At 43.9% G+C, this 15,621-nt stretch overlaps 1 protein-coding gene across 4 annotated transcripts in view; it reads left to right on the plus strand.

Annotated features, from left to right (window-relative positions):
* Positions 1–15,621, plus strand: part of PMFBP1 (polyamine modulated factor 1 binding protein 1) — a 55,166-nt gene that overhangs the window by 26,872 nt on the left and 12,673 nt on the right. For all 4 annotated transcript variants that reach the window (XM_050772674.1, XM_050772676.1, XM_050772675.1 and 1 more), the window contains exons 6-12: positions 5,120–5,290; positions 6,305–6,415; positions 8,746–8,872; positions 8,960–9,117; positions 12,533–12,776; positions 14,807–14,996; positions 15,166–15,319. In XM_050772674.1, the coding sequence (XP_050628631.1) occupies positions 5,120–5,290; positions 6,305–6,415; positions 8,746–8,872; positions 8,960–9,117; positions 12,533–12,776; positions 14,807–14,996; positions 15,166–15,319 (1,155 nt within the window). The remainder of the gene's footprint in view (positions 1–5,119; positions 5,291–6,304; positions 6,416–8,745; positions 8,873–8,959; positions 9,118–12,532; positions 12,777–14,806; positions 14,997–15,165; positions 15,320–15,621) is intronic.

The following is a 15,621-nucleotide window of genomic DNA, read 5'->3' on the forward strand; positions in this document are numbered from 1 at the left end:
GCATCTATTTAATTCTTCTCTCTTTTCTTCTTTATTAGTCTGGCTAGCGGTCTATGTATTTTGTTGATCTTTTCAAAAATCCAGCTCCTGGATTCATTGATTTTTTTGAAGGGTTTTTTTGTGTCTCTTACCTCCTTCGGTTCTGCTCTGATCTTAGTTATTTCTTGTCTTCTGCTAACTTTGGAATTTGTTTGCTCTTACTTCTCTAGTTCTTTTAATTGTGATGTTAGGGCGTCGATTTTAGATCTTTCTTGCTTTCTCTTGTGGGATTTAGTGCTATAAATTTCCTTCTACACACTGCTTTAAATGTGTTCCAGAGATTCTGGTATGTTGTGTTTTTGTTCTCATTGGTTTTAAAGAACATCTTTATTTCTGCCTTCATTTCGTTACTTACCCAGTAGTCATTCAGGAGCAAGTTGTTCAGTTTCCATGTAGTTGTGCGGTTTAGAGTGAGTTTCTTAATCCTGAGTTCTAATTTGATTGCACTGTGGTCTAAGAGACAGTTTCTTGTGATTTCTGTTCTTTTACATTTGCTGAGGAGTGTTTTACTTCCAATTATGTGGTCAATTTTAGAATAAGTGCGATGTGCTGAGAAGAAAGTATATTCTGTTGATTTGGGGTGGAGAGTTCTGTAGATGTCTATTAGGTCCACTTGGTGCAGAGTTGAGTTCAAGTCCTGGGTATCCTTGTTAATTTTCTGTCTCATTGATCTGTCTGATATTGACAGTGGGGGTATTAAAGTCTCCCAGTATTATTGTATGGGAGTCTAAGTCTCTCTTTGTAGGTCTCTAAGAACTTGCTTTATGAATCTGGGTGCTTCTCTCTTGGGTGCATATATATTTAGGATAGTTAGCTCTTCTTGTTGCATCGATCCCTTTACCATTATGTAATGCCAGAATATTTTAATTTTTATGGAGTTGAATCTGTCAGTCCTTTATAAATTCTAGGTTTTATGTCTTGCTTAGAAAGGCCTTCACTGCCTTCAGGATTATAAAAGTTTATTGTGTATTTTCTTTAGCACTTTTATAATTTTGCATTTTTATGTTTTTATCTTTAGTCCATCTGGAATATATATTTTATATGTATAATGATATAAGGCTCTAATTTTATTGTTTAAATGGATATCCAGTAGTCCCAAAACCATTTATTGAACATCCCAGGCCTTCCACACTGGTTCAGGTACCAGCTCACAAACCGATTCTTCTGTACACGGGACCTTCTCTGGATTGTGTATTCTTTTTATCTTTCTGCCAGTTCCTGTGCCAGTGTCAGAGTTTTTTAGTGACTTTAACTGGTAGCTTGTTTTAATAGATCCTGAAGGTCTTCCTTCACTTTTCTACACTTTCCATTTTTTCTTGGCCATTTGTTTATTTCTTCTCTTAATGAAATTTAGATTCATGTTGACTGACTTTCAAATTATGTATGAATTTGGGAGAAATTAGCATGCCCTATGGAATATAACATATTTCTACTTTTATGCAAGTTTTCTTGTGTATCCTTCAGTAAGATTTTGTACTTTTCTCTGTAGATCTCACATATTTCTTGCTATGTTTATTCCTAGACATATTTCAGTTGTTATTGGTTTTATAAATGGGATCTTTTATACATTTAATTTTATTAAATTATTATTATTATTTTTTTTTTGAGATGGAGTTTCACTCTTGTTGCCCAGGCTGGAGTCCAATGGGACAATCTCAGCTCACTGCAACCTCTGCCTCCCACGTTCAAGCAATTCTCCTGCCTCAGACTCCCAAGTAGCTGGGATTACAAGCATGTGCCACCAGGCCCAGCTAATTTTGTATTTTTAGTAGAGACGGGTGTTTCTCCATGTTGGTCAGGCTGGCCTCGAACTCCTGACTTCAGGTGATCCGCCTACCTTGGCCTCCCAAAGTGCTGGGATTACAGGCGTAAGCCACCAGGCCCAGCCAATTTTTTTTGTTTCTGAGATGGAGTCTCACTCTGTCACCCAGTCTTGAGTGCAGTGAGGCAGTCTCTGCTCACTGCAACCTCCGCCTCCTGGGTTCAAGCAATTCTTCTGCCTCAGCCTTCTGACTAGCTGGGACTACAGGTACATGCCACCACGGACAGGTAATTTTTGTTATTTTTGCAGAGACAGAGTTTCACCATGTTGGCCAGGTGGGTCTTGAACTCCTGACCTCAAGTGATCTGCCCACCTCAGCCTCCCAAGGTACTGGGATTACAGGTGTGAGCCACCATGCCTGGCCTAATTGTATTATTACTGATACATAGGAAAACTTCTCTCTTATCCTGCTACCTTACTGAGCTCTCTTACGAGATTTTCACTTGACTGTCTTGGATTTTCCTAAATTGCTTTCCCTTTCAAAATTTACATAACTTGTTTTCCACCTTATCATATTGACCAGCACCTCTAGAGCAATGTGGAATTGTGTAGCCTCTTTGCCTTGCTCCTCTATTTAAAGGAAGTAATTCTTGTATTTCACTATTAAGTATAATGCCTGTTTTTGGCTTCTTTTCAATCTCCTTTCTCAAATTGCAAATATGACTCTCTATATTTAGCTTATCAAGAATTGTTATGAGGAATAAAGGATGAATTTTATCAGATATTTTTATTAGCATCTATCCTTCAAGGAAGCAGATTACATGAATAGATTATCATATATAGTAACAATCTTTATGTTCCTGGAATAAACTCTACTTTATCATAACATATTATTAATAATTTTAATGAACTTTACTAAATTTATTAAAAGTTAATTTTTTTCATCCATTTTCAGAAATGAGATTAGTTTGATGGCTTAAATGTTTGTGCTTTCCTCACATATTGGTGTCTGGATTATGCCATCCTAATATAATGAGCTGGAAAGCTTTTTACCTCCTTTTAAATCTCTGGAACTGTTTATATAACATAGGAAATATCTATTTCTTTAGTATTACAAATAAACCCAACTGTTTCTCATTACTGTGCTCAGCAGTCCCTTCACCTCTTCTACATTCTTGCAGTTTTCCTTGTGCTGTAAATAATTCCTTCTTAATTCTTTCAGAAACAATTGTGGGTGGCACAATTTCTCAATATTTCCATGTCTGAGCAAGGTTTATTTTGTCATCATCCTTGAATGCTAGTTTGGCTGTATATACAAACTTTCAAAAGCATCTTCCCTTAAGTCTTCGAAGATACTGCTGCATTTCCTTGTACCACCCAGTATTAGAGACGCATTGTTAGATGTCAATGTGTTTCTCATTTTTCGTAGATTACCTGTTTTATCTCTTTGAACACTGGAGGTTTTTAGGCTCAGGGGGTTAAGCCACTCAACACTTCACTAACCCTTTTAGTCTGAAGATCTACATTTTTCTTCACATCAGAGAATATTTCTTCTATTCCTTCTAAATTAATTTCCATTTTTCATCTCATAGTATTAAGAAGATATTGGGAGCTGTAGATATCTTCTTCCTTGTTAGCTTTTCTGTTATGTTTTCCAGTCATTTGCCCCTATAGACTCTGTATTACCTACATGAACATTATTTACAGTCAGTTTTAGATTTCTGCCTGGCCTTTCTGCAGCTTGCTCATGGGGGGTTTTCATGCTCAGTGAACATGTAGTATTCCTAACTTTGCATGAAAAAGCCCGGTTAGGGAGACAAGTTTAATGGGGAAAGGATCGACCATCCAAACTAGAATTTTTTTTTTTCACCATGTATATCAATTTACCCCCTTATAAATGCGAACCAATAAGAGGGCAGTAACCTTCATGCATGATTTCAAACGATCTAGGGAAAGACATTTTAAAAAAAACAAACAAACATGGTTCAAGGAAAATAGCCATACTCATATTGATGACAGTGTTAAGTGTTAATTTCTTTGAAGCACAATAGTACAAGATCCAATTTTAAACATGATCTGGGAGTCCTACTTCTATGAATTTAATGTACACAATTACCAGAATAAATACTCAAAGATTTATGTGCAAAAGTATTCATTTCAGCTTTGTTTCAGAAAAAACAATGTGGAAACAACCTATATTCTCATCAGTAGGAAACCAGATTCACACATTTAAAAGCAATTTAAAAGAACAAGATAGAAGCACATGTACTAGCATTGATAAATCTCTAACACATCTTGCTGAGTAAAAAAACATATTTTTTATGTTTTAAAACCCAACATAATTTATATTGTAGAGATTCATTTATATTATGTAAATATAGTATAAAGTTCTAGAATATGCACAGACTGTCATCTCTGGAAAGTAAAGAGATAATGAAATTAGAAGTGATGGTCGAAGAAAAATTCAGATCTGCCTGTAGTGTTACAATGTTTTAGAGAGACAATATAAATATAATTACCTGTGTAATTTGAAATTAGTTTTAAAAGAGGAGTAAGGTAGATCAATAAGTAACAATATGAAAACTATCTTAAATTAATTGTCAAGTGAAAACACAAAGTTTAAATACTGTATAGAAGACTCATTTGTCGGCCGAGTGTGGTAGCTCAGGCCTGTAATCCCAGCACTTTGGGAGACTGAGGCGGGTGAATCACCTGAGGTTAGCAGTTTGAGACCTGCCTGGCCAACATGGCGAAACCCCGTCTCTACTAAAAAATACAAAAAAAATTAGCCTGGCGTCGTGGCGCATCCCTTTAATTCCCACTACTCGGGAGGCTGAGGCAGGAGAATCGCTTGAACCCGGAAGGCTGAGGTTGCAGTGAGCCAGGATAGTGCCACTGAGCTCCAGCCTGGGTGACAGAGTGAGATTCCATCTCAAAAAAAAAAAAAAAAGACTCATTTGTGTAAGAAAAAAAGTGAGAGTTATATGTGTATACGTATATGCATATACAAATATGCATAAAATATTCCTGAATGATATCCAAAAAGCTAGTAACATGGATTGTCATCAAGAAGGGGACCTGAGTCATAGTTAGGATGGAGGAAGACTTATCTTTCAGTGTCTTCTTTTGTGAACCATTTGGGCTTTTTACCATGTATATGCACTAGTTAATATTTTTTCTTTTGTTAAAGAAACCATGATTTCCATATATGAACATACACCTTTAGAATATAGGTCTAGAGATTTTCCGTGCTTGTGGAATTCTGAAGTAACTCACAAACTATAAACAAAACCAACCCATTATTTTTAAATCTCTCAGGAGCCTGAGAACAAGGGTGATCATTCAAAGGTACGAATATACACTGCTCCTTGCATGATTCAAGAGCATCAGGAGACCCTGAAACGACTGTCTGAGGTCTGGCAAAAGGTCTCTGAACAGGATGATCTCATTCAAGAACTTCGAAATAAGCTGGCCTGCAGTAATGCTTTGGTAAGTGCCTTCTTCTAGAAATGTCTCTGGGAGACCCTCAATCAAGACATGGGGAGAGAAAGGAGGGAAAAAGAGTCACCTAAATTAATCTTTTTCACCAAGAATCCTCAAATGTCTGATATATACTTGCCTTCCCACTTTGTTCATATTCTCCATGATAATGTTTCTCCCCATCTACGTAGTTTGAAATTCTAAAGAATCTTAAAATCTCTCACACAACAACCTAAATGCCCATCAGTCGGGAAATGGTTAAAGAGATTAAGAGAAATAATTAAAGAGATATCCCTATTGTGGAATAATATGCAGCCAGTAAAAACAACTAAGCACATCTGTAAGAGCTGCACGGAAGGAGCTTTGTGACTTATTGCCGAGAATAAGTTGCAGAATTCCATGTATAGTTCAGTCCTACTTTTGTTTTATCTCTAATGATAATACTAATATGTAAGTACAAACTGAATTTTCAATACTGTCCTCTCCCTTAGTGGAAGTAAGAGAGGGGGGAATAAGTGAAGAGGGGGTTTCACTTTTCCATGCTTGGGTTTTATTTGAATTATTTTCAACAAATTCAAAAAAGCATAAAATTAAAACCAAAATTTCGTGTTTTTTTAATTTTTGAAAAAAGAAATTATACACACAGTCACACACTCCATAAGGAACTTCCTTCTTTAATTCTCAAACTTTGTATCCTGTCCTCTGAGAGATTAGGTACATCTCTCCATCACAGCCCCTGAAGAACCTTCTTCTGCCTCATCAAATGGACCAAACAGAGGTTTAGGAGAGAGTGCAAGTGTGGGCATTGATGAACTTGAGACAGATCACATATGCCTTAGAAAACCTTGATGTCAGATGGGGAGCTTAACTCCTTCTCCCTACCTACCCCACAGGGAATGCCTGATGAATTGTATAATTCTGCAACAAACTTATGCCACAGAAAGGAACACTCTGAAATAATAATCATGGTAACAAGCATGTTTCATTGATCATCCGGCATAACCGATCTAAGCTTATTTGCAGGTTCTGGAGCGTGAAGAGGCTTTGATAAAACTACAAGCCGACTTTGCTTCCTATACAGCTACCCACAGATACCCTCCTAGCTCCTCAGAAGAGTGTGAAGACATCAAAAAGGTGGGAGAAATTTGCTGATCTGTGCCTACCGGGATCGGGCTGAGCTGGGTTTGATTCTGGGCTTTCCTACTTATTTTTTATTTTTATATGACTGTTTATATTTTATTTTATATCTGTGTGACCTTGGTTGGCCCTGCCACAAGGATACTGTGTATAATGTATACCAAACTCCAAAGACAGGCTGCATTCAGTTTTGGAATTGCACCTGTCTCTTAACCCACTTCTAACAGTACACCTAAACAAGAGAATACTTCTTTTGCCTTGCTAGATTCAAAAGGACCATCCAGCCTCCTAGTGTCTGGCTGGAGTTGAAAAGTAGCTAATTTAGGAAAGATTATTAATCCAAATTTATTCCCCCTGCTTTTTTTTTTTTTTTTTTTGAGAACTCTGTGTTTGCAAAATTCAAAGCAGTATCGAAAGTTGATTCTAATAATAAATAAGCAGTTAAACCATGTAAACAAATAGCAAGAATTGATTGGCCAGGTGTGGTGGCTCATGCCAGTAACCCCAGAACTTTGGGACGCCAAGGCGAGCAAATCACTTGAGGTCAGGAGTTTGAGACCCACCTGTCCAACTTCGTGAAACCCCATCTCTACTAAAAATACAAAAATTAGCCAGGTGCGGTGGCACATGCCTGTAGTCCCAGCTACTAGGGAGGCTAAGGCAGGAGAATCACTTGAACCCAGGAGGTCGAGGTTGCAGTGATCTGAGATCACACCACTGCACTCCAGTCTGGGCCACAGAATGAGACTCCATCTCAAAAAAAAAAAGATGAACCAGGAGTTAAAACATGGCCAGGTGTCCTCTTAGGTGAGGTCCTGTTAAGTCAGCTGTGACTGAACTTGGTACCTGGCAAAGCCAGCCACAGGAGGCCACGCTGGGCAGGTGCTGGCATGCCTTCATGCCCCAAGACTGATGCCGAAATAGGGGTGAAGTGGGGTGGCAGAGGGAATAAACAACACGTCAGCTCCCCAAGGGGTTCTCTAGTGGGGGAGGAGGAGACTCTCCTCTTTCCAGGACTTTCCAATCCCAGAAACTTGGTTGAACAAGGGATCAATATTGAACTTTGTAATTCTTCCTTGGACATCTGTCAATATTTATTTTAAAGATCAGTTACATGTTATTCACATCCTGACCTAGAGCAAAAATCTCATAAGACTCCATTTTTTTAATGATACAAACTTCCCCAAGAAGCAGAGTACACCTTCCCCCATCGTGCTGTGTTTCCTTTCCAAAGCCTTCATGCTTAGCAACGAGAGACCCACGCCAGCTTTTTCCAGCAGGCCTCTCCTCCCATTGGCCAGTGTGGCACAGTGTGGGGCTTTAAGTCCCTGCAGTGCCCACTCCTGGGTCCTCTCCCCAATATCCCTGATGCCCAGGCAACGAATTGCTCCTCCCCAGCCACATGCTCCTGCCTTCTTTTGGTAAGGAAGACAGTCCCCTCTCCTTCAGGGTAGAAGCCAAAGGCCTTGCAGAAGGGCCCCAAGCCCCACGTGATGTGACCACCAGCTCCTCACCCCTCCTCCAGCTCTCCCCATCGCCTGCTCCGTGCCAGCCGCGCTTGCCTCCTACATGTTCCCTCCACAGGCCTTGTCTCTGGCTAGTCTCCCTGCCTGAAAGCTCACCTCCAGCAAGTCTCAGCTGAGAGGCCATCTTTGCAGGGAGGCCAGCCTATTGTCCTACTTAAAATTACAACATGCGCCTCACCCACCCATGCCCTTCCATTCCCCTTCACTCTTCTGTTTCCCCCACAGCACTTACCAACTGTTAGCATTTTCTGTAAGTCACTACTTATTATGCTCTTCATCTCACCCACTAGGGCAGCTCTGCGGGGACAAGGATTTGTCTGTGTCTTTTGCTCCACATTATTTGCTTTGAAAACATTAACAGAGTCATGCCCAGCACCCAGGACAGTGCCGGGCACACAGTAGATTCTCCATAAACAACTGTCTGTCTCAGGGAGGAAGGAATACAGGGATGGCTGGTTTTATGTGTATTCCATGTGAGCCTGAGAAGTCTGCAGTATTCTTTTGTTTTATTCTGTTTTTAAAAAATATATAATTGAGATACAGTGGACAAATTCACCATTGGTTTTTAGTATATTCACAACATTGGGCAATCATCACCACTACCTAATTCCAGAACATTTGTGTCACCCCAGAAGAAACCCTATACCAGCAGTCACTCCACGTACCCATCCCCTGGCCCCCAGCAACCGTTATTCTACTACTCTGTCCCTACCGACTGTTGTGTGTGGCCGCTGGGCATTTTAGAAAGCATTCTCCATTCTCTCTCATCTCCTCATCCTGCCCTGTTCTTCCGTCTGCCAGATACTGAAGCACTTGCAGGAGCAGAAAGACAGCCAGTGCCTGCATGTGGAGGAGTACCAGAACCTGGTGAAGGATCTGCGCATGGAACTAGAGGTCGTGTCGGAACAGAAGAAAAACATCATGAAGGGTAAACCAGGGTGGCAGGCTGTGGCAGGGGAGCCAGATGGAAGCCTAGCTCTCCCCTGAGCATTGACTCTGTCCCGCCCCATGGTAGACATGATGAAGCTGGAGCTGGACCTGCACCGACTGCGGGAGGAGACATCTGCCCACATTGAGAGGAAGGATAAGGACATCGCCATCCTGCAGTGCCGGCTGCAGGAGCTGCAGCTGGAGTTCACCGAGACCCAAAAGCTTGCTTTGAAGAAAGACAAGGTAAAATGAGGAACACTGGTTGGATTCCCAATGGGGCAGGTGTGAGGCCATGCCCTGGCAGGAACCGGTTCTGCCTTCACCCACCGTGATTGCTTTGGGAGCCTCAACATAAGCACAGTGAGATGGTGGCTATTCAGGCCCAGGTGCAATTCTAAGCACTTCTTTGGTATTTCTCATCATACATAATAAATGAATCTGATCATGCAGGGACCAAAACAGAGGCACTGACTTTTCCCAAGCCCCGCAAGGTAGCAAGAGCATTTGGGACACACTTACTTGCATCATTCCCTTATACTCTTTTTATGCTTGATAGTGGAAGGAAATGATATAAAATAATAGGTAGCCTTACTAAGAATTTCAAGTGAATTTCACTTTTAAAATTACAAATATCTGGCTGGGCATGGTAGCTCATGCCTGTAATCCCAGCACTTTAAGAGGCCGAGGTGGGGAGATCCCTTGAGCCCAGTTTGAGACCAGCCTGAGTAACATGATGAAACCCTGTCTCTACAAAAAAATGCAAAAATTATCTGGGCACGGTGGTGTGCACCTGTAGTCCCAGTTACTTGGGAGGCTCAAGTCACAGGATCATGTGAGCCCCTTGAGCCCAGGAGGTGGAGGCTGCACTGAGTCGTGATCATGCACTCCAGCCTGGACCTAGAATGAGACCCTATCTCAAAACAAACAAACAAATTACAAATTACAAATAGTTTATGAATATGTAAATAGGCAGTTTGAAAATATTAATGGAGCTGTGCCCTAAAAGAACTGTTACTGCCAACATAAATCAAGTTCTTAGAAAAACCTAGAAATGGAACCAAGAACAGAAAGGTTGTGAAACCAATGCAAGCTTTTGTAAGCAGTACTATTCCGACTCTGAACTTCCGTCAGAGCTATTAAAAATAATCCAGCTGAGGGCTGGGTGCAGTGACCCACACTTGGAATCCCAGCACTTTGGGAGGCCGAGGCGGGTGGATCACTTGAGGTCAGGAGTTCAAGACCAGCCTGACCAACATGGTGAAAGCCCGTCTCTACTAAAACAAACAAACAAACAAACAAAAAAACCACAAAATTAGTTGGACATGGTGGTGCACAGCTGTAATCCCAGTTACTTGGGAGGCTGAGGCAGGAGAATGACTTGAAGCCGGGAGGGGAGGCTACAGGGAGCCAAGATTGCACCACTGCACTCCAGCCTGGGCAACAAGAGTGAACTCTGTCTCAAATAATAATAATCACCATCATCATCATCCAGTTGATAGACTGGCTGGTCAGGAAAACCTCCTGTTTCAAGGCACAGAGGAGATATGCTCATCAAAACAGAGGCATTTGGAGAGATGATGACAAGGCACAGAGTCTGGGTAAACAGCTTTGAGTCATTTGTATATTCACTCCACAAATATTTTTGAGCCCTGAGATATGCCAAGCACTGTCCTAGACACTAAGAATATAATAAAACCTGCAACATGCCGCCTCTCATGGAGCTTGCACTCCTGTGTGGGGAGACAGCCAGTAAACAAAATTAATATATAATACTGATATACCCACGTCAGACACTGATAAATCCCTCCGACAGCTTGGTGGCAGTTTTACACAGAGTGATCAGGGAAGTCCTCTCTGATAAGGTGACATTGGGGCAGAGATTTGAACGAAGTGAGGGAGCCACCCAGGCAGAGGTCTGGCGGAAGAATATTCCAGGCAGAGGGAATAGCAAGTGCAAAGGCCCTGAGGTGGGGTCTGCTTGGAGTGTTCCAGGAGCTCAGCGGAAGCAGAGAGGGGTGGGGGTGGCAAGAGGTGAGGTCAGACAGGTAGCCTCGGACCAGACCATAGGGTGATTGTAAGGACTCCCTCCTTTTTCTAAAAGATGGAAGCTGGTGGAGGGTTTTGAGCTGAGGCAAAAGATCTGACTTGCACTTTTAAGATCCCCGCCTCTAGCTGGGCGCAGTGGCTCATGCCTGTGATCTCAGAACTTTGGGAGGCCAAGGCAGGAGGATCACTTGAGCCCAGGAGTCTGAAACCAGCCTGGGCAACATGGTGAGATCCCATCTCTGCAAAAAGAATGTTTAAACTAGCTAAGTGTGATGGCCACCCCTGTAGTCCCAGCTACTCAGGATGTTAGCGGTGGTAGTTATCCATATGGGTCTATAGCAACCTCAGATCTTGCCTCCTTAGAAGAAAGAATTTGACTGAGGGACAGAAGGCAGAAGGAGAGACTGAGGCAAGTTTTAGAGCAGGCAGGAGTGAACTTTTTTAAAAGCCTTAGAGCATTAATGAAAGGAAAGGAAATACACTTGGAAGAGGGCCAAGCAGGTGACTTGAGAGACCGAATGCCGTTTGACCTCTTGACTTGGGGTTTTCTTACTGCAACCTCCCAGGTTCAAGCGATTCTCCTGCCTCAGCCTCCCAAGTAGTTGGGATTACAAGTACCCACCACCATGCCTGGCTGATATTTGTATTTTTAGTATGAGATGGGGTTTCACCGTGTTGGCCAGGCTGGTCTCTAACTCCTGACTTCAAGTGATCCACCTGCCTCGGCCTGCATATACTCCTGGGGTCCTGCATTACTTCTCACCATTCTCCTAACTCCTGAGACCTTACCCAGGAATCTGCTGCTCACCAGTTTCAGGTGTTTTCTATCTATTAGGAGCCTGCCTTTCCCTGGCACCAGCTGTGACCAATTATTACTTTAGAGTGACAATTAACAACCTCCTGACTATCACCTGATGGTCGCCCAACAACCCTGGTGTATGTGGCAGGGGAGCCCTCTCCTGCCCTGCTCACACCTGACTAGCTACCTGCTGTAAAGGGAGGCTGAGATGGGAGGATCGCTTGAGCCTAGGAGGTTATAGCTGCATTGAGCTATGGTCGTGCCACTGCACTCCAGCCTGAGCAACAGAATGAGACTGCCTCAAAAACTAAAACTAAACTAAGATAATAAAAGGCCAGGCATGGTGGCTCAGACCTGTAATCCCAACACTTCGGGAGGCTGAGGCAGGTGGATCACTTGAAGTCAGGAGTTTGAGACCAGCCTGGCCAACATGGTGAAACCCCATCTCTACTAAAAACACAAATATTAGCCAGGCGTGGTGGCGCATGCCTCTAATCCCAACTACTTGGGACGCTGAGGCAGAAAAATGGCTTGAACACGGGAGGCTGCAGTGAGCCAAGATCATGCCATTGCAGTCCAGCCTGGGTGACAGAGAGAGACTATGTCTCAAAAACAATAAGAATAAGAATAAAGACTCCCTCTCTCGACGGTGTGGAGAACAGCCTGAGGGGAACAGGAGTGGAGGCAGGGAGGTTCGCCCAGTGTCCAGACAGGGGATGCCAGTGACTTGGATGAGGGCTTGAGACAACCTCTCAGTGCCTTCATCCACCGCCGCTCAGAGCTTTCCCAGCATTTGCATTTTGCTTTCTTCAGTTCCTCCAAGAGAAAGATGAGATGCTGCATGAGCTGCAGAAGAAACTGACACAGGCTCAGAACAGCTTCCTGAAAAAGGAGAAGGAGCTGGAGAAGCAGCAGTGCATGGCCACAGAACTCGAAATGACGGTCAAGGAGGCTAAGCAGGACAAGTCCAAGGAGGTGGAATGCGAGGCCCTACAGGCTGAGGTCCAGAAGCTGAAGAACAGTCTTGAAGAAGCCAAGCAGCAGCAGAGGCTGGCTGGTGAGGCCCCCGCAGGTGCTGTCCCCACCACACTTTTCTGTGGGGCTAGAGCAGCCCTAGAGCAGCCACCTTCTCTCTCCCAGAGGCCACTTCCCTCGCCCCCTGCAGTGTCTCACTGCAGACCTTCTCAGGGCCTCATCCTACATCTCACAGCAGTGGCCACCACCCTCTTGTATTCCTTCACCCACTCCCAAGCTCACCTGCCCTCTGGAGTCACCCACCCACCATTCTCCCAGCAGTCTTGCCTGAAGACCCTGGGCCTTCCTGGCCACAGGGACGCGGGGCTCTGTCCTTTGCACCACATTCCTCTCCATCTTCTCCAGGCCCTCATCACACAATTTGCTTCTCCCTTCCCTGGCTTTTTATTACCTTTCTCCTTTTTGCCCCCAAATACATTCTGTTCTGTGCAGCTTGTACTGTGGATGATGTCCTTGTCCCTCCACAGAGCCTGCTTTCTCAGAGGTCACCAATAACTTCTTGCCTTAGGTACAGGGTTTCTCTGGGGGTGATGAAAATGTTCTGGAATCAGATATTGATGATGGTTGCATGACTTTGTGAGTATCCAAGAAAACCACTGAATTATATACTTTTAAAGGGTAAATTTGCCAGGCACGGTGGCTCATGCCTAGAATCCCAGCAATTTTGGAGGCCTAAGTGTGCAGATCACTTGAGCCCAGGAGTTCAAGATCAGTCTGGGCAATGTGGCAAAACTTTGTCTCTACAAAACACAGAAATTAGCCAGGCATGGTAGTGGGCACCTGTAGTTCCAGCTACTTGGGAGGCTGAGGTGGGAGGATCACTTGAGCCTGAGAGGTCAAGGTTGCAGTGAGCTGAGATTATGCCAGTGCACTCCAGACTGGGCAATGGAGTGAGACTCTGTCTCATAAAAAGTGGAGGGGGGATGCTAAATTTATATTACATGAATTACTTATCAATTTATAAGATAAGATCCAAGCTTGGCTTCCTTCTTTACCCTCCTTTAATGCTGTGTTCCTTGATGCTATTGGCTACTTATGCCTCAAATCTTGTTTCTCAGCTTTGGAGATATCACAGGTCCATCCTTCTACTACAAACCTCCCCATCGTTCTCTTTTCTCTCCGGCTTTGACTGTAGTCATCTAGAGACTCTCCCCTTCTTACTCATTCTTCAGTGAGCTCCCTCCTCTGTGTAGCTCCCTTTCTCAATACAGGTAACTCCAAAACTTCAAGCCCCAGCTCTAACTTTGTAACTGCCTTCCCCTCATACCCGGTGGAAGCAAAGGCATGGGCTAGAAGAATATTGCTGGAAGTTTTTCTCTATTCTAATGTGTTCCAATTTTCCTGAAGCAGTTTTTCTTTTCTGTCAGATTCCTGCTCAAGAACCTGCTAAATCACATCTAAGCATTTCTCTTAGGCTTCCAAAGTCCTCCAAAGCCCCCGCTCATCCATCTACTTATTCAACTCTATCACCCACCATTCCTCCCCACTTCCCTTTCCAGTCAAACTGATGTCTTCTACCCTCCTCCCACACACCTTCCCCATTCTCCTCACCAGGCATCTGCTCTAACAATCCCCGCCCCTGGAATTCCCTTCCTCCCACTTCTTTTGCTACATCTCAGCTTCTGTTTCTCCACTCATCCATCTCCAAGCGCTCTGGCCCATGTGGATCTCTCTTCCTGAACCCGGTCAGTGTGAGTTTAACATGACAATGTTCTCCAGGACGGTGGGCCGGTAACCCTCCCTCAGGAGCCTCTAAACTCCAGGAGGGTCAGGATTTGTCCCCAGTGACAGAATGAGTTGCACATGAGTTACTGAGAAATTTCTACCAGTGTGTTCAATTTTAGTCCAGAAGGTGTCCACAGCTGAGGGGTAGACAAAGACAGATAATTGAATAGGGCTCTTTAGGACTGATCGTGAAATGGAGAGAAATGAGGACAGACTGGGAATTGAAGTAGAGCACAAAATGAAAGGAGAAACTCTTCAGCCAGGCTGATAAGAGTGTGATCTTCATACACCCTCCCTTCTCACATGGCCATCTCCCCACTTCCGCAGCTCAGCAAGCAGCCCAGAGCAAAGAAGAGGCTGTGCTGGCAGGCTGTCACCTGGAGGACACCCAGAGGAAACTGCAGAACGGCCTCCTCCTGGACAAGCAGAAGGCAGACACCATCCAGGAACTACAGCGAGAACTTCAGAAGCTGCAGAAGGAGTCTTCGATGGCTGAGAAGGAACAAACCTGCAACAGGTGCCCAGGCTCACCTCCAGAGAGAGGTTCTGTCCCTCTTGAGCCAGCCGGGCCCTCTGTGGGCAGCTGCCCAGGCATGGGAAAGCAAGGACTTCCCATGGGGTCAGCTCTGCAATCTGCCCACATGGGCACTGAAGTCTGTCCTCCTGTGGCTGTTATTTTGCTTTAGAAAACGGGTGGAGGAGCTGTCATCAGAACTCTCTGAAGCCCTGAGGAAGCTTGAAAATTCAGACAAGGAAAAGAGGCAGCTTCAGAAGACAGTGGCTGAGCAGGATATGAAAATGAATGACATGCGCGATCGTATCAAGCTCATTCAGCACCAGGTGGGACGGGCAGGCAGACAGCCCATTCAAGTGCTTGCTCTGCTTAAGATAAAACACAGGCCAGGAGCAGTGGCTCACACCTGTAATCCCAGCTCTTTGGGAGGCCAAGGCAGGCAGATCACTTGAGCCCAGGTGTTCCAGACCAGCCTGGGCAACATAGCAAGACCCCACCTTACAAAAAAAAAATACAAACATTATCAGGGCATAATGGCACATGCCTGTAGTCCCAGCTACTTGGGAGGATAAGGTGAGAGGATCCCTTAAGCCTGGTAGATTGAGGCTTCAATGAGCTATGATCTCAC

Source organism: Macaca thibetana, chromosome 20 (genome assembly GCF_024542745.1).
Source record: "Macaca thibetana thibetana isolate TM-01 chromosome 20, ASM2454274v1, whole genome shotgun sequence".
NCBI classification, from domain to species: Eukaryota; Metazoa; Chordata; class Mammalia; order Primates; family Cercopithecidae; genus Macaca; species Macaca thibetana.